This window comes from Corvus hawaiiensis, chromosome 4, assembly GCF_020740725.1.
Source record: "Corvus hawaiiensis isolate bCorHaw1 chromosome 4, bCorHaw1.pri.cur, whole genome shotgun sequence".
Lineage (NCBI taxonomy): Eukaryota > Metazoa > Chordata > Aves > Passeriformes > Corvidae > Corvus > Corvus hawaiiensis.
In genome coordinates this window covers 57,902,988-57,930,063 of record NC_063216.1, presented here as the reverse complement: position 1 = coordinate 57,930,063, position 27,076 = coordinate 57,902,988, and the positions used below count along the sequence as shown (strand labels likewise).

At 37.8% G+C, this 27,076-nt stretch overlaps 1 protein-coding gene across 1 annotated transcript in view; it reads left to right on the top strand.

The window, feature by feature from the left end:
* Positions 1-27,076, top strand: part of SLC13A1 (solute carrier family 13 member 1) — a 48,003-nt gene that overhangs the window by 5,795 nt on the left and 15,132 nt on the right. The window contains exons 2-11 of the mRNA XM_048302235.1: positions 13,180-13,314; positions 15,118-15,246; positions 15,990-16,126; positions 19,945-20,132; positions 20,729-20,786; positions 20,875-20,941; positions 21,443-21,603; positions 24,195-24,314; positions 25,504-25,602; positions 25,692-25,793. Coding sequence (XP_048158192.1) covers positions 13,216-13,314; positions 15,118-15,246; positions 15,990-16,126; positions 19,945-20,132; positions 20,729-20,786; positions 20,875-20,941; positions 21,443-21,603; positions 24,195-24,314; positions 25,504-25,602; positions 25,692-25,793 — 1,160 coding nt within the window. The 5' untranslated portion in view covers positions 13,180-13,215. The remainder of the gene's footprint in view (positions 1-13,179; positions 13,315-15,117; positions 15,247-15,989; positions 16,127-19,944; positions 20,133-20,728; positions 20,787-20,874; positions 20,942-21,442; positions 21,604-24,194; positions 24,315-25,503; positions 25,603-25,691; positions 25,794-27,076) is intronic.

The following is a 27,076-nucleotide window of genomic DNA, read 5'->3' as shown; positions in this document are numbered from 1 at the left end:
TTTGAAAAGCCAGTATTGAAAACTTCTCCCTTTCTCCTGAGGTAATACTCTTTGCCTGACTGTGACAAAATTCTCACTGTGGTGAAATGAATTGTAAGGATTCTGTCCTGTTAAGCGGGAAAGGAACCATTTTTAATTAAAATTTTTCTGTAGTTTAGCCTGCCAGCAAGTCCACTGAGGAGCAGAGAAAAGAAAGAGAGCAGAGAGACAGAAATGACAGGACATACCAAAAGTGAGATGAAAAAAAGGAAACACTGGAAAATTTCATTCTTCCTGTGAAAAAGTTGCTTCTGATACAGCAAACAAGGCTCAGCTCCACTGTCCAGAGGCAGGAAAGCTGAAATATGTAATAATTACAGCTGGATGAATACCATGGATAGTCATTCACATTCTAAATGGATTTGCTTTGATTGTATTTATGTCATCTTTTTTGTTTTGTTTTGGTGGATATTCTGTTGAGGTTGTGGTAAACGGTGGCTAGCAGCTGATTAATGTAAACTCCTTGGACATACATATGAGCTTTAACAATATAGTACTAATAATTCAGAATCTTTATCAAAAGAGATATAAACAAACATAAGGTACTTCCCCCCCCCCCGCCCAAAAAAAAATTCTTTCTTCTTTCTTTCCTTTGGGGTGTGATAAGACACACAAAAATATGTATTAGTGAAGATTACTGAGAATTCTTAGCAAAGAAATCTTTCCTTTTATGTACTAACAGTGCACTGTGTAGCCCCTCAATAATCCTAGCAAATCCTCCCTAAGTGATAAATGTTTTATGCTTATAAAGGTTTATTGCCTTTAGAATTCTACTGACCTTTGCAACAACAGAGCTTATGAGAAACGTTACGTATTAAAAATAGTTGCTCTTGTTGCTTTGTTGTAAATTTGAATTTGGCACACACTTAAGTTACAAATACTGCATGTGCTTTCTATAAAATACAGTTTTACTGCAATGTATTAATGGCCTGTTTTCTGTGAGAAACTTTTGTCAAATCATGCTACAGAAGACAATGGAGAACCACTGCAAAAAGAAACCTTGCCAAAAAATAATGTAAATGCATAGTGAATTAAGTGAATGAAGTAGGAAATTAGGGAATCATGTATACAGACTTTTGAAACTCAGAAGAAGAGCGCAATGTGTGTTTTGGGTTATACTCAGCTATAACTCAGCCCTGCCTGAATTTGACACAACCACTGTTTGCAACACATCAGTCACTAGCTGTAAACCAAGTGTGTTCAGCTATAGAGATTAGTCAATGTTAAATTGAATTAGGTAAGGAGATTCCTCACTAATTACTATGTTTATAGTCCCATTGCTTGCAGTATCAATAATAGAGATGGTATGGACTTAGCAAGAACGTTGTTTTGCAGCTTAGTCTATTCTGATTGTGAGTTTTAATTGGGGTGGGTTTTGGTGGTTTTTTGGTTTTTGTTTTTTGTTGGGTTTTTTTTTTTTAAGAGATGGGCCTTAATTGCAATGGCCATTTCCGCGATACCCCTGACTTCCTCCACTGGTCTGCACGTGCCTCTCTCAAAGTGTGATGATGCCACTGAGATTCAGGGGATCCTATCAGCGCTTTTGCAGTCTGATTGCAGGGAACAGGGCTGATGTGTGTCACCTTGGTCTCAGAGAAGGCAGCCAGGGTGCAAAGCAGGCTGCTGAGGTGACCAAAATGTGGCAGTAACAGCACAGCCCTGGTGATGCTGCCAGATCTTTCTGCACAAATGTCTGAGGTTGCTGAATTTACTGTGTGGCCTGTCAAGAGACAAGACAGGTGAGGAAGATATAAACAGAATTAATGGCTTTTAACAAGGCTGTGGACAGCACAGTTCCCTTTGCCCCCAGGGCTGAGCAGCAGGGCCTAAGTAATCTAACCCTGAGTGCTGGCCACCAAAAAGCCGGTTGGTCCATGCAATTGAGAAATTTTGACCCAGGCAAATTTAACACTTGATTAGTTGCTACAGATGTATTTATGCTGATCACTTAAATAAAAAGTTAATTGGCTGCAGCCATCTGGACAGAAGGCAAGATGGGGGAACTTGCTCATGAGGGAGCATGCTGAGGGACTGGGCAGGTTCAAAAGCTGTCAGGGAGGGATCAGGGCACAGAGATGGGAACCTTTAGCTCAAAGATGGGAACCGCTGCAAGGAGCAGAGAGCAGCTGGCCAGCCCTGACAGGCACAGAGGGAAAACTGTCCACATCAGGGGGGGCTGTGCAGAATTTTCTCTGGTCAGGAAGCCAGAAAACTACCTAAACCAACATCAGAATAAAGGACTGTTTTGGAGTGGGAGAGGTCTGTATAAAAAGGTAATATTGATTTATTTAATTTTCTTAGCATATTAAGTAGTTGATTTTTTTCTGTTTAAAATGTTAGTTGACTCACTTTATATTATAATAAAGCCTGTTTGGTTTAGGGGGTTGTTTGTTTGTTTGTTTGTTTGTTTTTTAAAGCTTTCAAGTCACTCAGTTGTTTTTGAGGAGACTTGTAAGAAAGTGGTTTACCAAGGATACTTAAACACTGTAGAAAGCTTGCAGTCTCATCACACAGCTGTGATCAGCTATTCCCTGGCCCCACCACTACTAACTTGAGCCTGGTTGAAGACCAAATTGTTATAATACAGATTATTTCTCTCCTTGGTTGCTCTGCAACCAGCAACAGCAGGTTTCCTGTTGTTAGATCACCCTGACACTCTGCAAAGGAATGTGGAGGCATTGAACCTTGTGACAGAGGAATTTGCAGACTGCTTGAGTAGCCAGGAGAGTTTTCAGAATCTGACAGAAATTCTCATTAGCCTCCCATTGTCAATTGCTTAGAATACCTGGGGAAAGTGGTGTTTCTCTGCATAGCCACACAATATATTTATCTTTTAAGAGACATCATGACCACTCTGCCGACTTGGCTGCAGTGGGTTAGCAGTACTTACTATCTGAACACAGCTACTGCACAAGGACCCGAAGTGAAATGGGAGCCCCTTGATGGGGCTGTTAGCACACGTGGCAGAGATCTCTATTCCCAGCTGTCTTGACCTCAGCAGCCAGAAGAGACTGGTCTGATTTTGAAGGTCAAGCTATCAGCCCTGCTGTGGACCAGGGCTGCAGAGCCGGCCTCTGCGCCCTGCTGGCAGCTCTGGGCAGGCAGGAGCAATGTGCCTGCTCACCAATGATTGCTGTTAACCAGCAGCTGCCTCTTCTCGGGGGAAAGCAGCAAGCCCGGTGACGTTGTCCCATAGGAAAAGCTGATGTGTGGGATGAGCCAGCATCGAGTTGTGCCAGTCTTACTACTGGAGACAGAAGAAGGGCGTTGTATTGCCCTCATCAAGGGTTAGAACAGAGAGAGCCCAAACAGTTGATTCTGTATCAATCTGGCCTTGAGTACCACAGCTGGGAATGTAATTTGTTTTCAAGAAGTATTTCCTTTGTATTGATAAATAATTGTGTTCTAAAGAGATCTTAAACTGATGAATTAGGTGGAAAACAATAATTTTCATAGCATAAGGGAAGTTGACCAGGAGTGTTATGGGGGGTTTTTTTCCATGAAAGCTGCTGTGTCACACATCAGGAATGTAAAGGAAAGGATAATTTTGTTGAAATGTTGACAATTTGTTTAAAGTGTGTCCAAGAGTTGGCCCAGAAGCTAATTTGCGCTACTGCTATTGAGTTTGCTCTGTTAAGAATCCATCCCTTGGGAGCCCAGTGCTGCTGTGCTGTGCTACCCAGCAAGACACAAAAACATCTTTACCCCTGAACTATATTCTTCTGCCTTCTTCATAAGTAAAGTTATAATCACTCTGGATATGTTTTAGAAAAAAAAAACAGACCCTGTTCTGAAAAAGTCAGAACAAAATACAATTTTTTGTATTATTTTTAGTTATTGTTCCACTGTGGTTGGATGAATTTAATTTTACTTTGGGAAAGAGGGGTGGTGGGGAAGAGAACATATACTAGGATTTAATTTGGAAGAACCATGAAGATAGGAAGTTTGCCTGGATATCTGAAGCTCATTCCTGCCATTTGAACCTGTAAATCTGTAAATCTTTTACAGAGCTATATATGGCTGATTGTTAATCCTTGTAAAGATTAAGAAAAAAGGTAGTGACCTGAAGCGAGGTTAGAGGAAACAGTGACTGATATCTCTCCATAATGAATTTCAGTAAGGAATTCCAGATTGCCATACTTTACATATTTGTGGTGTTGCATCTCTACCCTCTTTGTCCTTCATATTTTCTTGGGAATTGGAAATGTACAGCTAATGAGGCCTTCCATGTAATTGAAAAGAAATACTGTTGATTTGTAAGACATAAAAGATGTTTCAGTTTATTGACCCATAAAGTATGATTTTGCCACTTTCTTCCTGATTTACACCCACTGTATCTGGTTATTTGACCTCCCAGATGTAAGCGGATCCTTCAGGCAAGTGGGTCAGTAGAGCTGGCAAAGGCTCTGTGTTTCCAGGTTGCAGGAGCTGTTAATATACAAACTTGTCTTTGTTTTTAATCAGATTGAAATGAGATTAAAAGCAAAAAAATCTTGCATGTTAGAAATTTAAGAGAGGGGGAACCCATATTTCTAAGGCATGAGCTGTTTCCAAAATTAAATTGCTCAGCTGGTCTTGGCTTTGGCAGCAGCTGCTGGGAGTGTAGGCTGGCCACATGAACAAGTGTCTTTGTATCAAGTGACTTTGCTATCACTGATACAACATGATCTATGGTCATGTATTCCTGCTTCATATCTGCCACACAAGGCTAATAGTTGACATATTGTAAATCCATCTCCTAAATTTTTGTTGCAATCTCTTGTTGAAGAGGCCTTGCCCACCACTGATGTAAACTTGCATGAGCCCATTAACCCTGGAGACTGGGGTCTCAGCCTCGTGGGACTGAGCTGGCCAGCTTGGAACCGGGGTGCTCCCGGGATCTGTGGGAGGCTCAGAATTACATCTAATAACAAAATAATAGCATCTTTATGCATTTTTCTATATATCCTCTTAAGTTCAATTAAGAGGAATTCTGATTCTTTCCACAAAAATGGCATGGCTGTACAATATTCATTTAGAGCTTGCTTTGAACCTGAAATAAGTAATTATTTTAAAATAAGGGAGAAGGGGATGGTGCTAGTCAAGCCTAATCATTAGTGCTCCCTGATCTTCCATGCTGTTAGACTTTAATACTGAATCACATTCAAATGAAACAAATTAGAAGAGCCCTAAAATATGGTTCAGTGCAACTCTGGACCTGATCTCTGAGCTTGGTCTGTTTTAAAAGAAATTATTAATGGTAAAGCAATTACTGATGAATATTTTTCTCTCCTGTATTACTTTAATAAACACATTGTGGGAATCAAAGTGGGACTTATAGTGTGATTTCACATCTGAATTTTAGTCTTTGTTCGCTGGAATATATTTTCCTTGAAATACATGTTTTCCTTTACTGTTGATTAAATGACAGCTATCAATATGCTCTCTTGTTAAGAGGTTGATCTTGCATCCCAGAAGAAATCAATTTTTTGCAAGAAAAAAAACACTCGCAGCATGGCATATAAATCTCATGTTGCTAAATTATGAGACATTAAGGGGATTGCTCCCCAACTCAATGAAAGCTCCTCATCTAAACTAAGAAAGATGCATGCTAATTCGTGCAGATTAATTCTGTGGAAATGAGAGAATTTGCACTTGGTCAGTTTTCATCACACAAGCATTAACCTTTTCAAAAATAATAACTTCTCAGGTGATGTTTTTTTCCTGCTCCCTCAGAGAATTCCTGTGATAATAAAAGAAGTAATCCATGAAAATGCATCCTTATCAAACAGAATTTACTCTTCAAAATTGAGCTGCCTTTCTTCAACATGACAGCAGTAGGCCTTTGGGCAGGGGCAATGTAAACATTGGGAGAATTTATTATTGGCAAGGGAAGTTTGCCAGATTATGACAAGGGTCAGTTGCCAAAAGGCGTAAGTCTGTTGTCCCTAAAAGGAACACACTAGGCAACCATGTACAGGAGTCAAGGCATTCAGTGAAGCCTCTGGAATAAGGGTGGAGCAAATCATTGGACAAGCTCCAAGCAGGGCAGCTCCTTCTGAAGCACTTGAACCGATTCAAAGAAAATGGCTCTAAGTACAGGTCATCATGAAAAATCATTACACTAATGGCCTTTAGGTACAGTGGGTTTCTATTCAAAATGAAAAGGATCATGTTTACAATGCATAGTGAACTTCTCAATGTAAAGGAATTGGATTTTGTTTCTTTTCAGTTTGTTTGCTTTTATGCAGTAAGGAGTGTGGAAGTGTATTCAACATGTCAGATTTCTTCCATTCAGAAATACAGTCTGAATGTAGGTATAAAATGTGTTTCCTCTCTCATCACATGATGAAAATTGATTTAATCTGGTTTCTGTGAACTGCTTCTCCAAAAGGTATCAATGATCTCTTTCAGAGAGAACTTTCTCAGCTGTTCTGTAGTGTAGAAATGGAAATGCAAGGAATCTTATGAAAATAAATGGAGTTCAGTAGTTTTTTTAACTACAGCTGTTTAGCGTGCCAGGCCAAGAACATAGGAATAAAACACCTGAATTATTTCAGAAGTCTCCATCTTCAATCTGTAAATTCACATACTCCTCAGAATTTCATGCTATTGTAATTCCAGAAAGGTACTTTTGTTTTGATTGTTCACCTCCTTTTCTGTACAAATCTCATTGTCTGTGATAGTGTTCTGCTAAGCTTAGAAGAGACTGTTCCTTAGGAGATACTTTTAAAAAAGAAAAAACACAGTTTAAAATACAATTGCGTTTCCATTAAGATTTATTAACCTAGTTTTTGGAGCATTTAGAGTTGTTGTTATCATCTTGGATATGTACTTAGAAATTGGAAAACTTCAGGATGGGACACATGTGACCACACATCCAATTCCACCACTGTGGAACTGTACTCAGTGCAGTTCCGCTTTCACTTCTGCAATAAGAAAAAGTGAAGGAGAAGGAGAGTTTAATTCTCTCTCTGTGTTTTAGGGGGATGTTAATAGAATTTTCAGTCCCAAAAGCTTTTGTGTTTTTAAAGAAAAATAATGAGCAGCAACAATGGGAAACGGGCAAAATTTCCTGTGCTTGTTAAAAGCCTTGCAGAATATGCCAGATCTTGGGGAATTAGTGCTTGTGACTTAATTTCCATGCTTTCTATTTAGTGAAAATTTATTCTCAATGGCATCTTTCTAAAGGTGGAGATCAGTATTGGGTTTGTACTAAAGATACTTAATTTTTCTCTGGCAATAATGAACCCCTTTGATCCCAACCACTGGCAAGTTAATACAGAAAAAGAGATGGTTTCCATTTTTTTTTCAATGATAAGGAGTGAAAGCTACTTATTCAACAACAATAATGGACTTTGAAATTCTGATAAAATCTTGTTTAGTGATGGGTACATGCTATATCCATTTGCTTAAACCCTAAGACCAAAGGAAAGAAGATTGTTTCTTTGTTCAGTGCTCCAGGTCTTTTGCAGCTATTCTTGACTTCAGAGAGCTTCTTAAGACTTTTTCCCAAACAAGCAGAGGCTAAAACAAGTCTGTCCTACCACAGACATCTAAAAGTTAGATGTCTTGCGTAAGGCTTTGTAGTCAGTGAAGAGAAACACTCTGTAATTCACCTCAGCCTGGTTAAAGCACCTCAGCTGAGCAGGATGGGAGTACTTTCATCTATCTGTAGATTGTGAAACAAAGGTTATGGTGACCAATTTAGATATGGATGTGTAAAATCAGAAGTAAATCCCACCACAGTGCTCACCCAGGCCATTTCTGGAGCTTTCCTCTCTGTCCTCTACATAGTAGAACATAGTAACTTCAGAATTCAAGTTCTTCTTATATAAAAACTTAATATTTTTGGTAATGCTTCTCATTTTTGTTATAAGTATCATTTTGAGAATCATTAATATAATGTTGTAGAAGCATAAATCCTTTAAATGTCTTTGGGAAGCTGCTTTTATAACATTCCTTTGCCCTGACTGTTTTTCCACCGATTTCTTCCCTTTGGGTAACACTTTATTCATCTTACAGTTCTTGTAGTGATATTTCTGTTACTATAATTAGTCATAAATTGGTGTAAAAAAACCTTTCCTTATAGATTTGAGTGCTGCTCTAAAATAGTGCTTATCTCACTCTGTAAAGGTGTCCTGCTAATCCTGCATGATCAACCTTTGACAAGGAAATTTTTTTTTTTCCCCCTTCATGTATCTGTGGATCCTGCCCTGCTGCATGTTGTACTAAATTCTGCATGCTTTGAAATTCTCAGGAAGAATTGCTTAACTGAAACGTTCTTCTTGGTTTGGTAATATTACCATTGTGTCTGTGATGATCAAAATGTTTTAAAGTGTGTGTTAAGATAGAGAGTGGTACTGTAATTTACAAGGCCATTGACAAGGGTTGATTCGGTTCACCAGCTAAGCACCGCCCAGCTACTCAGCTGCTCTGACTCCAGTGGGACAGGGGAGACAATAGGAAGAGCAAAGGTGAGAAACCTGTGGGTTAAAAACATTTAATAAGCAAAATAAAGAGGAATAATAACATGGAATAATTAGTACAAAAATAAAGACTAACTACCTCCCGGAAATAGGTCAATGCCTAGCCAGTCTCTGAGCAATGTCTCTCATCCCAGAATACCTCCTCCCCTCAGTTTTTGTCACTAAACATGGTTTTATATGGCAGGAAATGTCCCGTTTAATCAGTTTGTGTCAATTGCCTTTGTTGTGTCCCCTCCTAACTTCTTGCACACCCCCAGCTACTCACTGGGAGGGCAGAGTGGGAATATCTTAATGCCGTAGAAAGACTTCTCAGCAATAACCAAAACACAGGTGTGTTATCTACATTTTTAGTCACATTTTCAAAACATCACATGGTCCAAACCAGCACCATACAGACTGCCATGAACAAAATCCATCCATCCCTGCTCAATCTCTGCCCTTGAGTCCATATAATGTATGTCATGCTCGAGTCTTACACTATCCAATACAACCTTACCAATAAGCACCACTCTCTTTCCTATCATGTGATACATATATATACAGATATGATTCCTGCAGTCTATGGATCATCCCTGTAAAACATTCTTAAAATGTCCATTGAGTTGTTTGATGCATGACTTTGCCTTCATGTGTTATGGTGGTTGCTCCCGACAGGAGAGATGGCATATTGTGTTAAATTGTTGGCTCACACTGGGTCATCGCTGTGCTTGCCTCTCTTCTTGCAAGGCTCATTCTCCATTGGTTCAGGTGATTCTAGACATAGTACTTCCTATAATATGCAAATCAAATCACATTTTATTTTTCCCCGGGGTTTAATGTCCTTGGGACATAAAATAGATATCCCCATTCTTCCACATTACCCATGAGTTGTGCCCACGTCTTTGAGCAAATTGCCCTATAGCCGTGGCTCCGAAATCCTTGATGCTGCTGACCTGGGGTGTCTGCAGGTGCCTCGTGCCAGAGACTCCAGTGGAGTCATGCTTCCTCAGTAACATAGAGAACATTTCTCTCTTCTTGACCTGTCTGGAGTGGCCCATAGGGACTGCATGAACTATATGCTGCTTGGTCTGTGCAACAGCTTATTGCTCAGGGCTTCAGTCAAAACAGTTCTTTTGGATCACTCGAGAGAGAACTCACAAGCTGACTACGAGTCCTGGAATATGCATTCTACAGAATCTCGTAGTGCCCAGGAAAGTTTGAACTTGTTTTTCTTTCTCTGCTAAGAGAAAGTGGGGACACGACTGCTGTCTCATTGATTGTATTTACTGGAGTGTGATGATGCCCCTCTTGCCATCTCATTCCCCGTAACTGGATCTCTCATATGAGTCTTTGAGTCTTCCTTTGTTTTATTGAAAATCAGCTTTTGGAAGAACCTGAGTTTTTCTTTTCTCTTTCTCAAACCCTTCTGCTTTGTTGTCCCACACAATTATGTTTTTGAGCACACAAGGCCTTCTTCAAGTATGAAAGAGAAATAGCAGTCCTCAACCAAGCTGTAAATACAGCTATCTACACAAAACTTCAGCATAAAAGGACCATTCCCACAGGCTTTCCTGAGGGCTGAAAAAAATGAACCAGAAAACTCAATTCAGCTGCTGAGAAAATACACAAGGGTTGTGCACAGTTAACACAAGAAATAACAAAACTAAATAAAGCATTCCAAGAAGGCTTGGGATTAAGGGATCAATACTGACCCAGATCAGCTAGCACTGGGTAGCATAACTAGAAATATTCTTTCTTTCTAGAAACTCAGTCTCTTTTTAAATTTTTTCCAGTGTTGCATCTACATCCTTATTTATTTTTCAAACTGAATTTGTAATTTTTTTCATAATTGTTCCATAACACCTCAGATCCCATTAAAACCACTTTTGTCTTCACATGGAGAGCTGGGTGTTTAAAGTTCTCATAAGCAGGATTGCATATTCTCTCTTGTTCCAGCTTCCTGCCTGTAAGAAAAGTTTTGTCCCAAATTCCATTTTTTCAGAAAACCTTCAGCCCTCCTCCACTAAACTTATCCACTGCAAATTCAATCTCTCCCTGAGCATCTGTCTGTTAGTCCATTCTCAGGCTACCTGTAGAAGCTTGACTGCTCCAGAAACATCTCAGCGTAAGTTTGGAAGGAAACCTCCTCGGTGTAACTCCTTGTTCTGCCCTGACCGTCTCTGATAGCTGACCAGGGACCTGCAGACAGGCTTTAGAATTTCAGTGTTAATTATGCAGGACAATTTCTACTCTTCATTAGCAATATTTAATTGAATCAGGACTGGAAGTCTCTTTCCCTTTTCTCTTTTGTTCTGGACTCCTATCTCCACATGGCATTTTGCTATAGCCGTGATTGTCTAAGAATGTTGAAAAAGCAGATTTAATGGTCTAGTATCAGCTAGAGGGTATTATCTTTGTCCTGCTGATTACTAGTTTATGATTCAAAACCATTATCAAAAATATGGTCTAGAAAACTAAGCAGAATAGACCTCTTAAGGATCCCATTTGAAATATCTTCAAAGTATGATGTAAAAACAATTGCAACTGCTCTTCAAGAACAATTTTTAAGAAATAATTTGTACATACAGGCATAATTTCCCCTAGAGCATTTCTTTTATGCTTACCTCTGACTTGCTTTTAGTTTATCTAAAAATTTATTGAAGTAAAATGAAATGCATATAATTTACATCTTTGGTCACTAAGTTAGTTGCCCTGTAAAAGCAGAAAACTAAATTGAGTTCATGTGACATATTTAATTTCCATTTATGTCTGACCAGTTTTCTAGAAACTTGTAATACTCCACAGTTTTTCAGATATTTGGCATAACAAAATATATTCAAATATATTCTAAAATAGTTCTCAGATTACTGCGTGAATTATCACCCATGAATTATGGTTGAATTTCATCTGGAACTGTTGACTTTAATACATATATTAAATCTAAATATCCACTAATCCCACCTGCACTGTCCACATAGTGCATTCTCTTTTTCATATTAAAATTCATTTAATTGACTGCCATTTACCTTCGTGAAGACTCAAGAAAAGAAAGTGTTGAATACTCCAGCACTGTCTGCAGTTTGTCTTCCTTTTTGTTTACTAAATCTCTCTACTCTCCTCTCATTTCCTCTTAGTTCTGATACTTTAACAGAAATTTTCTGTGACTTCTCCAACGGAAATATATTTCATATCACAGTCCTTCTGAATTTATCAGTCTAAATGTTTGTTATTCCTTTATAGCACAGATTTTTCCAGACCACACACAATTCTTTTTTGATTTTTGGATATTTGAAGATTTCCTAATGCTGTCTCTGAATTCTTTAAACAAGTTATATATTTAGAACAGCCCCTTTCAAAAGTTACCAGTTCACTTGAACATCTTTAATCCCTTACATTATCTTCCCAGGAAGTCTCAGTCTCAGCTCCCTAGGTAGCGTCAAAGCTGTTTTCCCAGTTCCCCAGTAGCAAGGCTGTTACTTCATTATACTTTCCCAGTTCATTTCCCACCTTTGGGTTTTCAGGCAATTGCTTTTTGAGAGTTAGTTATGAGGTACTGCTTTCCCGTAGCCAAAGTCCTACCTTCCTGAACCCAGAAGTGTGTACTCAAAATGACAATCTGATCACTTCTTTTGCCTGCACCCTGACACATAGGATTCTTATAATCAAAAGGTTATATGAATAGCAAAAATCTGTCTTTATTACCTGTCCTTTGGATGGATCTGATGGCAGTTCAAACAGTCCTTCATCTGTCTCCTCTAACAATTTTCTTCTTTATGTAAGATCTCAAGCACAAAACAATGTGTTCTTCCCCCTTTTAATCTTCACCCACAGATAGTGTACAAGCTTCTTTCCTATCTTTTCCTGTTCTTTATTTGATGCTATTTTTTTGTATTACAAAGACAGCACCAAGTTTTCTTTTTATTGAAAAAGAGGACAGAAGAATTTATTTATTTTTGACTTCTGTTTCAAAAAGTCTCCCACTCTTAGACTTCCTCAAAACTTTAAATGATATACATAAAAAACCTTATCCTGTTTCTGCATGAGAAGAGAAAATGAACTATTCCCTGCCTGGCAAGACAGAAAAAAAGTCCCTGTTTTCCCTATATACTTTAGATTCTAGACAGATAAAAGCAACAAGAAGGCTGAGGCTGGAAGGCACTTCTGCAAGTCATCTAGTCCAACCTTTTACTGAAAGCAGAGCAAAGTTCAGGTCAGGTTGCTCAGGATCTTGTCCCATCAAGTTCTGAATATCTCCACAGATGGAGATGACGATGAAGAGTTTTTAATTCTGTTCAATAAAATAATCTTGCATATGATTTCTCATAAATGCCCCAACTGGTTTTGAACATATATTCTATGTGTGTTATATGTTTTGACTTCCTACGTAAGTCAACAGTGACTGGGAGACCACCTGAAGTTTTTATTTATTAGCTGTCTAAAACCTGTTGTAATTACATAAACTTGTTATGAGGAAGGGCAGGGAGAGAAAGTCCTGAGAGAGCTGACATCTAGCTTTGGTTTAAGTCTAACACTTATCTTATCAACCTACTGTTAATAAACTCACTAAAACAATAAAGACCCAGATTTAATTTTAACTTGCTTTACTGGCCTGCTTTAGCAATGGCTAAAGGTGATAGCTTGGAAAAATATTAATCAGAGTCAGCTATTTAAAGTCCAACATGTTTTTTGGCAGTTTCTTCAGGAAAGTTCATCTAAACAGACATCAACCATGAAGATTCTTAGCTACCTCCTGGTTTACCGAAGGTTCCTGCTCATTGTCCTCACCCCACTGCTTTTACTTCCACTTCCACTTATCATCAAAACCAAAGTAAGTGACCTGCTTGGAGAGATAATTATTTTGCACCTGTATGTAAAGACTGAGATTCCCAGACCTTTTCAGATTACCAGAATCACAGATAGTTTGAGTTGGAAGGGACCTTAAATGAATAATGGTGTTTGCATTGTGATTTTTTTTTTTTTTGGTCAACTCAGTGTATTTGCACAGAAATGTAGAGAAGACAGCTTCAACATAAAATTATGTACTGGATGCATGAAGATCTGAATCATGTATTTGTGTTCTAACAACATCTGGACTATACTGAAAATCTTGTTCTCATTATTACTTTTTGGACACTTTTAAACAGCTCTGTATGATTGGCAATGAAGATGAATTGTCAGGAAAAGAGCTGCAATTACTTTTTTGTTTAATGAAGGATTTTAAGTTCATCACATTTTGTGTTGTCTGATAGGAAATGACTGAAAACAATGACCTGATAAATTCCCTCTGGTTCCTAAATAGAGAAAAATCTATGACAGGACATCATAGTCTTATTTAACTTGAAATAAATTCTGGCATTCACTAACTCTTGTGACAGCTCCAAGCTGATGAAACCGCTATCTAACAGTGTTGCTAGTGACTGTATTTGGTACAGCTCTGATGCCAGTATAACGAAATGGAATTCTGTGATGTGTTATCATCTGTGCATTATACATCCCATATATGACAATATGTGAAAGTTTGGTTCAGAAGTCCTTGCATCACAGATAGGTGGTGGTTACAGAGCAATGTGCTTCATGCTCTCACATCACAGTTCCAGTATTTCGGTTTCCTTTCTGAGAGGAAACACTTAATGTGGTAGGACTTAAGTGAGATGAACATTTGCTAGGTGAATGGATATTCTCAAATTGTTTCATACATAACACAGACTTCTTCCCCATAATAAATGATAGCCACTGCTGACTATGATTTAATATTGTTGTTTTCCAGTCAAAGATTCCAAGAGCCACATAATTAAGCTGTTCCTTTCCCAGTACAAACCATTTATGCTGCTGTTGAGTAATTTCATACCCTAACCAGGGGCACTAAGGGTTCCAAATCATTTTCCTTAAAAGCAGAAATATAAATTTAAAACTACAAAAAAGAGATTTCTAATACTCTGGAAGAAACTAGGTTTACTCCATCTCATTATGTTTGTCTGGGGCTGCATTTTACAGGCAGCATTGAAAGTTATTCTCCCAAGGGGGAAAAAAAAAGGAGAAAAAAATAAAAAACTCCTGCTTTTCAAGAGCTGAAACAAAAAACACTTGCTAAAATTACAAGCCTTAAAAACAATAGTGGTGTTTCTTGTGAGTCTTGCACGACACCTTTTTTTGTTAGATTATATCCTTGCCTTATTGATACTGATGACAAAACTTTAGGAGAGAAAAAATTTGACCTATTATTAACTGTGAGTACTCCTAGAGGCTTAAAGGTTTGCTTACACAGGCAGAATGGTTTTGATTTACAGGGATTTCATGGCCTGAGAATGCTCCAGATGACCTAGATGATTAATTGTCCTTGAAGGAATAGGCAGCTGACTTTTTTTCCCACCTTTCCTGAGTGGTAAAATTTAAATAATTTTACTATCTCTTAGAAAAAAACTCACTAGAACTATTTCACTGACTACATTTCATATCTTAGCAGGATTGTCAATAGCACACAATAAGTAGCCTAAATGCCGGTCCTTGGACTCATACTTTTTCCAGGTGTAGGGAAGTTCTCTACTGATGTAGCTGTAGTTTTTGAATTGTGATTTTTCTTTTTGCCCTAGATGATCAACTCATGTTTTTATTGGTGCCTTTTGTATTCTAGGAAGCAGAATGTGCATACACATTGTTTGTAGTTGCCATCTTTTGGCTCACAGAAGCTTTGCCACTGGCTGTTTCGGCTTTGCTCCCTGCCTTTATGTTCCCGTTGTTTGGTATAATGGGATCCAAGCAGGTAACCTTTGTTTTTCTCTCTTTTATATTGTGCATATCAGGAACCAAAACTCCAAAGAATGAAATGCTTAATGTTGAAAACTGTCAGGCAAATCTATGGATTTGCTGAGTGCCAATCACAATAGTTCTGACTCAAGACTTGCTCACGTGCTTTGTCTTCAGGACTTGTTCACATTTCTTTAATAATTTTTTCTACATAGTGATTTAGTGCTTAGATGCCAGTCAGTAAGAAAATGCTAGATAGTTATGAAATATCCTTAATATTATAGAGGCAGAATGTCACAATCATTACCCCATGTGCAAACTGCTGAGTGCAACACCTCATGCCAAAGAGATGACTTCATAGATAATCATACTCTAAGTCTATGCTTAAAATTGTTATTTTATCTGTTGGATAGATAAAAAAGTAACAAAAACAACATTTCATTGGTAATTTACTATGTATGTGAGATGTGACTGATGATTTTAGGTTGTTCTATCCTAAGCTTTATTTTTTATTTTATTTTAACCATATGCACTTTTGTGCTTTTATTCTTGAATCATTTGGTTAAATGAATTTAACAGTTCCAATGAACTTAATAATTTAATTTTAAGCCAAAAATTTTTTTTCTTTATTTATTTCATAGTATAATCTTACTGTATTTTTTTCATTAAAAATGATGACACCAAATGTTAAGAAAAATTCACAATTTAAAACAAAGGATTTGCTTTCCTTTTTATTCTTTGTTTTTTCTTTTATTTCAGGTAGCATCTGCTTATTTTAAAGACTTTCATCTGCTGCTAATTGGAGTAATTTGTTTGGCAACGTCAATAGAAAAATGGAATCTCCACAAAAGAGTGGCTTTAAAAATGGTGATGCTGGTGGGTGTCAACCCTGCATGGTATGTGCTAAACTATGTCTTGAAGGACAATAATACTTGTGAAAAGCTATGTATTGCAGAAATAATTGCCTACTGATTTTTCTACAGTAGAAATCCAGCCTTTCTTTTCTACTCAAACAAAGTAGATACTTAAATTGATATGACTGGTTGGTAGGAGACACTTTATTATTTTGCGGAAATCCTAACTGGAAGTTCCCTGCAGTGATTCTGTTCATAATAAGGATCGATCCTTCTGAACAAAAAGTATGATTAATTTGTGAATAATGTTGGGGTCCAGTTCCTTGATGGTCATTGGAACATTCCCACCTAATGCCTACAACATAAAATCTGTTCTATGCTGATTATTTTTCTTTCAATAGTGTTTTCAAAATTCTGGACATTCCCAAACCTACAAAAAGAGTTCAAATACACAATGAGGGGGCAAAAAATCATAAAACTAAGCAGATGGTGGGGAGGGAAAAACACATGAACACAATATATTTACTTGTGGTGTTTTCCTTTGTCTACATATGAAAAAAATATCAAAGGATAGGAACTTCCTCAGCTGGATGAGGTGATAAGGGAAAAGAAATCACACTCTCTGCTTACTCATTATCAACATATGTCTTACAAAGTGAAAAATTTTTCTTTGCTTGCTTTACAAACTTGCAGAAAAGGTTTAGGCTGACAGATGTATCTGTCAGCGTACCAGTAAGGCTGCAGATAAGATCTACAGAGCAAGTTTAGCTTCCAAGAATACATCATGCTCATGACTTCTTGCCAGGAAGCAGAAAGGAAGAAAATGGTCAGGAAACCAGAAACCCCAGGTCTAAAAAATAAGATGCCTCTTAGGTGATTTAACTAATGAAACGTCATGGGAATGCTGAATTATTTCTATTCCTCAGTAATTTGACTGACCTAATTTTAAGTATCACATGTATTTGATTTAGTTCTGTCTCTTCTGATAGCTGGTAGCTTCCTGTTTGGAAAAATTCTCCTTACATTCTGGTTCTATTGCTTCCCATTATCTTAAGCTGTATTCTTGTGCTATGCAAGTTTAGTCATTTCAGCTTCTCTTTTGATCACTCCTAATTCTCAACTTTTAGCTGAAAAGTTGAAAAGGAGAACACAAATGGATGGTGTGCAGTGCTAAGCTGATCACTGCTGGGGAACTTGCTGTGGACAGTCAAACCTGCAGCCAGCTGCTGATGATACCAAGAGCAACTCCGCAGACAGAGTTGTGACCCTGGGGAAGCATCCTTCGTAACTAGCTCATCTCTATCACATTTCAATCATGGCAAAGGGATCATAAGACTATGATGAGATGATCTGTGAAGGAGAGGATCTACCACCTCTCAGCATCTGCTGCTCACCAGCTGTGTCCATGGCAGGGATGGTGGTGCTCTCTGTGCCCTCCTCAGCCACTCGCAGCAGACCCTGGGCAGCCTGTGCACACTGGAGCCTCACCCAGCCCAAGGCAGAGACATCACTGCAGGAGACCTCCGCATTAGAGGCCATAAAGGGTGTAGAAGTGAAAGTAAAATAGCAGGAGACTTCTGGATTCTGCATTATGTATTCTTCTGGAGAAACTGATGTGTATCAGGAATATGTGGCCAGCAGGACCAGGATGGTGATAATCCCCCAGTACTCAACATGGGTGAGGCTACACCTCAAATCCTGTATTCAGTTTTGGGCCCCTTGCCCAAAAAAAGAAAGACATTGGCATGCTGGTGCAAGTCCAGAGAAGGGCAGTGAAGCTTGTGAAGGGTCTGAAGCACGAGTCTTATGAGGAGCAGCTGAGGGAGCTGGGGTTGTTTAGTCTCAGGGGGGCCTTTATCACTGTCTACAACTCCCTGAAAAGGAGGCTGTAGCCAGGGGAAGGTTAGTGAAAAGTGACAGGACAAGAGGAAATGGCTTCAAGTGGAGCCAGAGGAGGATTACATAATAGGAAAAATTTCTTCAGTGAGTGGTTGGTCAGGTATTGGAACTGAATGCCACGGGAGGTGATTAAGTCATCATCCCTGGAGGTATTTGAAGATGTAGCACTTAAGAACATAGTTTAATGGTGAACCTGGTGGTGTTATGTTTATTGTTGGACTTGGTGATCTTAAAGGTCTTTTACAGCCCAGATTATTCTATGAGCCTGTAAAGGCCTCCTGTCACTTGAGCCATGCAGTGTAATCTGCAGACTAGCAGAGAAAGGTGAATGTATCTGTGCAACCTGCAAGGACTAAAAAGGGTGATAAAATACCGAGTGTGCACTGCAAAGCAAAGAGTGACTTTATAGCTGGATATAATGAAATAATTATCCAAGGTTCCATGCATAATATTTTTTTAACTATACCACATGGAAAATAATGCAGAAAAACTGGGGCTGAATAGGATAGGATATATTTTATTATTTTGTAATCACTTTTAGAGTCCCTCAATACAGCCCACCACATTGTACCAAACGGTCACCTGACCATCAATCTATCTAATGCTAGAAATTTATGATGAATAGTTTTAAAATACATTAGTGAGTGTCATCTGTTTTTATTTTTAAATACCTTTACAAGTTCTACTAAAATGGCATTTCTCTACAGTGTGAAAATTCATATTCAGTATGCTTATTCTGACCCGTATTTTCTGCATAAGAAACACAATTCTTCCTCAACTTCTGTCTGAGGACCTAATAAAAAACTGCCTAAATTAATGGGTTTTGCACTACTTACTGATGACAATTTATGCTGAGTCAAGTCTGTTACTTGCTGGTCTACAGATCATTTCATCACTATGCAATTAAAATGCACAGGGAAAGACAAGGTTCCCCTAGTGAGAAAAAATCCTGTTTGAAATGTTGTTGCTATTAGCTGAAATGAAAGGCTGTGAGAGACATTTTGATGGTATTTTTATATCATCATATAATGTTTACATGATTTTTATATAATTTCTATATTGGCTTCATGTACTAAGTAAGCTTGACATTTTTTGTGAAGCTTCTGATCAAGGCTGGGCAAAGAACTTTACAAATTGCATAGATGTCTTCTGAGAGGAAGGTGCAATGCCATCATTCCTCCACTCAATTTTCTCATTGTGATGATGTATGGCAGGTGTTTAATGACAATGACAGCACCTTCCAACTCCAAGAAATGCATTAAAAATGACATTGTGACCTGTATTCTAAATTTGCAGTCCAACTTCACCAGATATTAAATGGAATGTTTGATTTTTTCAGTCACTGATGCAATTCAGTGTATTGCATATCTATTTGTAATAAACTTCTAAAAAGTTGAGCCAAGACCAGATTAAGGAATTTAATGACCTTGCCTTTCCCATTTAATATCAAAGATGATGTTTACTGAAGCCCAAATAATGCCTAGACTTGCCTCGATGCTCTGATTAAGAACTAAGTTAACAACCATTTACTGAATTGTTAATATTTCTTCCTATAACAAATGAACTGGTCTATCTAGAGGACTTTACAGCCTAAGTGATAACTCCAGGGTTTTGACCTAGACTGTACAGTATGAGATTAATAACATCATCAGTGTAGCCATTTTAGCTCGTTTGAATTTGTGACATGCATGGTGCTCTTTCTTCAAAGATGGTTCAAACAGAGTATAATTCTGTAAATAAACATCATTGCTTCTGCTTCCCTTTATAATATATTTGAACCTCTAAAATAAGATAATTTCAGTGTCTTAGATCGAGATTAATTCAAAAATGTTCTCAGAATTACAAGCTTTAAATTTTCAGTGTTTCAGCTTCTCTGTTGACAAAGTTCTCTATTTATATTAAATAGACTGATGATAGGAGGTGCTACTGTAGCAGTCACAGACTCTTCTCTCCTATTCCAGGCTTATGCTGGGTTTCATGGTTAGCTGTGCTTTCTTGTCAATGTGGCTCAGCAACACTTCTGCTGCTGCCATGGTGATGCCAATTGTAGAAGCTGTAGCTCAGCAGATCATCAGAGCTGAAGCAGAAGCTGATGAGCTGGAGCTGTCCTGCTCTAATGGCTCCATCAACCCAGCACTGGAGCTGGACGGTAGGCGCACGGAGCGGTTCTATCTTTGCCACCCTCACTCAGCAGTAACAATTACAGCAAGTACACAGCAAGTACAATTAAATGGCTAGAGAAGTATTGGCACCATTATGTGCTTCACTGTGAGACTTCTCTTGGATTACTGTGTGTGAGCTCTGTCATGATCACAAAGATCAATTAAAACTGAACAGGTGCAGAAGGTGGCAGTTGGATGAGAGGAGGGGAGAAGGGAAGAGGCTGGCTTACCAGGCTCATAAAACTGCTGGAAAGAAATATGATGGCTATAGATGCGCTAAGGCTTAAATGTTAGCGTAAGAAAGGAGCTCTTTAAGCCATAGGGTAATGTTGGAAGAACACTGAATCTAAGCCTACACAGCTGGATTGTAAATTAAAAATATTTCTCCTCATTAGAAGATTCAGATTCGGGGGCATAGGAGTCATGAAGGAGTTGGACACAAACCAACTGTTTCTGAGATTGGTGCCTTCAAATGTATTGATGGGATGATGTGAAGTGATTGCCTGGGATGAGACATGCAGATGGAGCCCCTCGAGTTTTACTCCCTTAAATTCTTATCTGTCTTTGCATCACTGTCTTACAGAAAATATAGGAGAATATGATAACCCAGACTGGAAAGAGAAAGAAAAACAAGCTAATGGGTAATTGTTGTTAATTTACTAAATTCTGTTCTAAGAATTCATCTAAATAGAATATCTGTTTGTTACAATACATGCCTTTTTTTTCTAGATATAACAACAGTGTGGGTAGTACTGTAAGCACGGTTGAAAAGGAAAATGAAAAAGGAAAGGAACAGGTACATAAAGTGTCTTTTTATTAAGAAATGAAACTTAGTTTTAATCTAAATCTCACTTCTATGCCACACCTAACAGGGCACAGGTAGCAATCAAGCTGGTTACATGTGAATAAGAGATATACGTGTTGTCACACACACGTACACACACTTTGCTTGCATATTATTTCATTGGTTTGGTCCTCTCAGTCTATTTTACACAAATTAAAGCAACCTCACCAGAGTAAAAACTCTATATATCAGGTGTGTGTATATGTATCAGTCTATACAAAGGCAGTTCTTCTATAAAGACAGATCACAGAAAGGACTTCAGGATTTGACTCTGCCTCCTTTTCCTTTACACGAATAATTGTACTACCAGTGTAACTGTGAACCAAACCACACTGCAGACAATTACACTGCCAGTAAATTGTCAGGCTCTTCTGAGATATCCTTGAGTTCTATTTTTATGCCTGCTGATGAGCCCTTCTTATATATTAATTGGTGTATATACTTTCTAAGCAGAACCTACCACCTGCTGAAGCAGAGAGAAAAAGCAAAAAGGACAAATACAGTGGGATTTTCAAAGTGATGTGTTTATGTGTTGCTTATTCTGCTACCATTGGAGGACTGACCACAATCACAGGAACATCAACTAATCTGATTTTTACTGAGCACTTCAATTCGTAAGAGACTATATTATATTATTTGTATTCTTCTTGGTCCAGAATTTTAACTTTCTTTCTTGAGTTCTCACATGGCTCCTCTAAAACACGTTAGAAACCTTGCCCTTTGATTTGATATTGTTTGATTCTATTGCTTTTCTTAAATGTTTGTTAAGGTGACAAAGTGAAATTGCATGGTTGTATTTGCCTTACACAGAGAAAGTCTATAAGTGATCTGCCAACACATGTAGCAAGATGACCATTGTTTGGTTAAGTAGTACTTTACTGTTTTGGTAGCTGCATGGAAAAAGATAGATTTTTCTGAGAAGGAAAACACTACTTAGCATGAATAGGGCAGGCACTATCTGGCCATAAAGACCTGTTAATTAATTTCTAAGTACACCAGGAGGTAAGTTCAGTCTGCTTAGCAAAGAGCATCAGGAGACTTTCAAGAGGCTAAGCACTGTTGAAATGAGAAATCTGGGTCCATTAATCAGCAAAAAAGCAAGTAATTTCAAACCAGTCTGAAACTTTGCATTCAATGGAACAATGTTTTAAGGTATTCTAAAGCATTTTTTAATATTCCTTGTTATATTTAAGTAGAATGGTTTGAAAAGAAAATTGGCAGATTTCATTCCAAACCCCTTGAAATCCAATAGTTCTCACTGAACATTTTTTTTCTAACTACTTATTTTCAGAAACATTCCTACTCCAATTTTGAAATAGAACAAAATAAAGCACAATCCTTTTGTTGTCCTCCCCCCACTATTCCCTTTTGCACATGGTAAAATTGTTGAAGACCAGTTATTGATAATATTTGTAGTGTTTGCCTGCAAAGAGTTTACTGTTATTGACACTGAATCACTGTAGAAAGAGAATTATTAAAATCAGTCACACTTTTTCATTTTCCAGAGGAGATAGGTCTAGAAAATAAATCAGTGTGTCCTGTCCATCCTTGCTTCAGGCAAAACCTGTAGTGGATAAACCAACAGCAGAAAATCCAACCAGAACTGTGTAATAGATTGTTTTTAAAAATCATTTAAATTTATCACCCATTCTACCTGAGGAATATTTGCTCTGTAGATGAAGAATACGTAACTTCAATATTCAGATTACTAGAAATACTTACACAAATATTCAGCCCTGTACAAACTTATTGTAGAACTTGACCACAATAAACTATCATTTTGTAACAGAATTGGGTCTTTAGCATAAAGTTTTTAAGAGCTTGTTTTGTTGCTCATAAAGAAATTATCACACATATTTTAGGAAAGATCATAAACACTTGAGCAAGTGATGAAATGTTAAATCATTACTATGCTGATATCAGTTCTTTCCTATCTTGGAATTTTTACGTTCAAAAATGGATGTGGCTAACCATGTAATAAAAGGTACATAGCCATGTAATCAATAAACTATTTAACAGCACAATGCTCTATATTGTTCCAGTTTCACTGTCTCATCATTATTTACAGTTGCAACTCAGAACATCACCCCAAACAGAGGGTAGGGGGTTAGGTTTGGTCTCTGCTAGACTATATTTGTGATATATGTAAGCATCATAGTAAATATAGATCAAACTTAAAATTTGTACAATACTTGAGAGAGCATTTATAACAAGCATTTACAGCATCAAAACCCTATGGACTCATCAAAATTATTTTCCTTCTAGCAAGAACCTGAAATACAATAGATTGTCTAATAATTGGAAATAGTCATTAGCATCTCTATCTGGACATTTTTCTTTCCCTTCCAACTCATTTTTGCATCAAGAAGGAGGGCTGCTCAAGGAGACTTGAATTTTCTCATTTTTAGCATTAAAAGCTCTCTCAGTAGAGCTGGGAGAGCTCAAAGGAAGAGTAACTTCTGTTCACAAAGTAAATTGGAAAGCAGGCTTTTTTTAGCCTGCCTTTTTGCCTATCTGGCATCAAAAACATTCAACAGTAAAGCAATTTCTTTCAGAAAAACAAAGCCTTTCTCCTTTTCTTATATGCACATGGAAGGGAGATCTCTGCTTGAATAACCCACATCTATAAACAGTAGATTAAGACAACCTCAAAGAGACAAGGTGAGTGGAGAGACAATCCACCTAGCCAATGAATAGTCATGAAATTAGTAATAAAAATTTTGATTTTAATCAGTTTTGAATCACTTATGGAAGTCTAAACAATACAAGTCTCATTGTTGGTTCCACTGTTGCCTTCTACATTCATTGGAACTTTTTCATTTGAGTATATTTTCTTGTGCTAAGGTCTCATCTCAAAAAACTCCTTTCTTTCAAATTCTGTTTCTTATAGTTCTAACAGTCCTTAGGCTGTGCATGGCCCTCCCTTGCTTACTGAACTCACTTTAGACACACCTCAGTCAGTGTCAGATCCCCAGACCTGCTGCTGATCCAGTGCTCAGATAACTGGCACAGCTGGTTCCTGTAGTGGTCATGATGACCAGGAACAGGATGGGAGGGTGAGGTAAAAGGATGCCAGAGGCCACCTCATGCTGAAGTCCACTGCCAGCCAGAAGAACTCTCCTGCAGCAGTGCTTTCTGGCAATTCTCACAAGTCTTCATTCCTTTGCAAAGCTCAACTGAACTTTTTTTTTTTTTTTTCATCCAGACGTTACCCAGATTGCCAGTGCATCAATTTTGGATCCTGGTTTATCCTTTCCATCCCCATCACAGTTATTATTCTACTCCTCTCCTGGGTTTGGCTCCAGTGGCTTTTCCTTGGGTTTGAGTAAGTGAATGGTATAATCAATAAAACTAAAGGTTACTGATATAAAAGATAATTTGTACCAGGAGTAAATATTGCATCTTAGTTTAATAGGCTCAATAGGAAAAAATGCAGCAACAGTGATTTTGCAACCTTGATTAGTATGGCTTAATCTCTGGATGGGACAAGAATTTTCTAAAATAAGGATCCTGGACTATTCAGCCCAGTGTGAAAAGTCCATATCACAAATGGGTGTACTCACTCCGTTATAATATACACACATCATCATTAATCAGTGCATGTGTGCAAGACAGAAGAATACTGAAATCTTACACATTTTTTCTGACTGGAAGAGTAATAGATGTATGCACTTTGTTGGAGTGAGGCATTGGTTTGAATACTTGAGCAATGTCTGTGTTATAAACTGGATGACTGTATTTGTAAATGTGAGGTAAAAAACTTCTGCTTCTCCTAAATTTGTATGTGGTGGTATGGTAGGGTTTCTGTTTCTCCACAGAGCTTGGGCTTTTATAGTTCTGGAGAGGACAGTACTTCTTTTGGGATGATTCTTCAAAGCCTTTTTCTCCATGGGTTCACTAACATCTGGAGGGATAGGTGGGACACCAATCTTCCACAGTTACGTGGCTACTTATGGTGCAAGACATGAAAAGTGAGACTAGTTTTAAGCAGACAGAATCACCCCATGTTTACCACTCTATATGTGAACATCTATTGTTTCATTTTTCTTTATTGTTTTGATAATGTTCTTTTTAACATTGTGTAAGAGTCTTGTCCAAGAATTAAGCCTTGGCTTGTAGCAAATACTCTGCTTATCAATATGTAGGCTACTCATGTGATACAAACTTTTTCATTCCAAAACAAAGTAAAGCAAAGCCACAGATGACTTTCATTAAAGAGACAGGTTATATATTTGATTGTTTCAATTAGTTCACATGATTTAAGTTTCACCCTTCCTGGGCAAATGAGCTGATCACTAAGAGGACACATTTTGTTTCTGCCTGTCAGTCTCCCACTGGGCATTGTCAATTAATTCCAATATGCTCGGTTTGGTGTGTGATAAGTAGATGGGAGATACTGCATTGTAAAGTGACAGTTTTAGATTTGTCAAGTGCTATTGGTAACTGGAAAGGTTGGACACTTTTTTCTATATACACTATTAACTCATCATCAATGTTGCTGCTTTACATTCCAGTTTTAAAAATATGTTCAAGTGTGGCAAGAAGAAAACAGCTAGAGAAGAGGCCTCATCACGGGTGATTCTACAGGAGTACAAGAAACTTGGACCAATTAGGTATTTCAAACTATAAATCTGCAAACAAGAGCAGGTAAATCCAAATGTGAATTCAGGAAAATTTATAATTCATTCTACTTCTGCTATAGCTACCCAGAAACTGTTACACTTGTCCTGTTCATTCTAATGACCCTTCTGTGGTTCAGCAGAGATCCTGGCTTCATCCCAGGATGGTCTTCACTTTTCCCAAAGTAAGTGATTTCTTTTGATAAACCAACAAGAACTGTACTGTGCCTTAACTACATACCTTCTTTTCTTACCAATTTTCAAACATTAAAATATTTTCTATTGAAAAATATTTCTTTCAGAAATATGCCAGGCCCAAGTTGTTGCAGACCTTTGTAGTGTATACAGAAGATAAACTCCAGCCATTTCACAGATGTATGTGTGAAATAGCTGAAATGTGTTAAAGGATAAAATAAAGTGTGTCTTAAGAGGCATTGTGACTAGGTTTTAGGCTTAATCTGGTGAGGGAAAATGCATAAGTACTCCACTTTCTCATCAAATGTGAAATTTAAAGAATAAATCTGGTTAGAATTTTTTGATCTACTGCCCTTAGTGACAGAACACTTGTATGCAGGGTAGCCAACATCCCCTGCTTGGACAGCTGAAATTATGGATATAAATTCTGTCCATTCCTACATAACTCCCTTAACATCATAGTTTACCTAACACCAAAAAGTCAAAAACTATTGTGTTTTTTTGCCTTCTGCTGCAACTTCCCCAGGATCACCTGGATTTTTTCCCCTTTGTAATCACTCAGTCTTGCAGCAATTTATATTACTGTGATATCTCCTTTTCTCTTGCTGTAATTACTGTTATTTCAGTTCTGTTTTTCTGTGATGAAGGTTTGAGTTTTGCTCTGGAGTGATGGGAAGTAGTTGTAGGATAGGTCCTCATGGATTTAACATTTATTACTGGATAGCCCAAAGGCCAGTGCTGGACCAGGAGGGTAATTTTCCATTTTGTTTTCCTGTGTGTTTGTGATAAATGACATGTGAAGGCGCACAGACATCATGCCTTCTCTCTTTAAATATATTTCCACCACTTACACACCTTCCCAGTGCTCTTCCAGAAAGTCCAAGAGAGGATGTCACAAGGAATAATTGCAGCACTTCAAAGATTTAAAACGTAACACAAAATTATTTTGTCGAAAAAATACCATTAAAAAGTGTATTAATAACTAAGATTGTTTTAAAATTATTTACTTTTAATCATCAGAAAAAATTGAAAAAGAATATTTGTTTTTTCCTTATAACAACAGCTGAGCTGATGATCATTGTCTCATATGAAACACTATACTCTTGAAAGGGTTTTGGAGTGGTGACCTAATTAAGGAATCAGCTAGCTAAGCAATCAGGCTGGGTTGGTTTCTCTTCCTGCTTCCTGTTAACACCCAGTGCTCACTGAGCATTGTTTCAAGAGCTACATATTAAACTGAAAAACAGGAACTGTAAACAACCTTTCAAATACA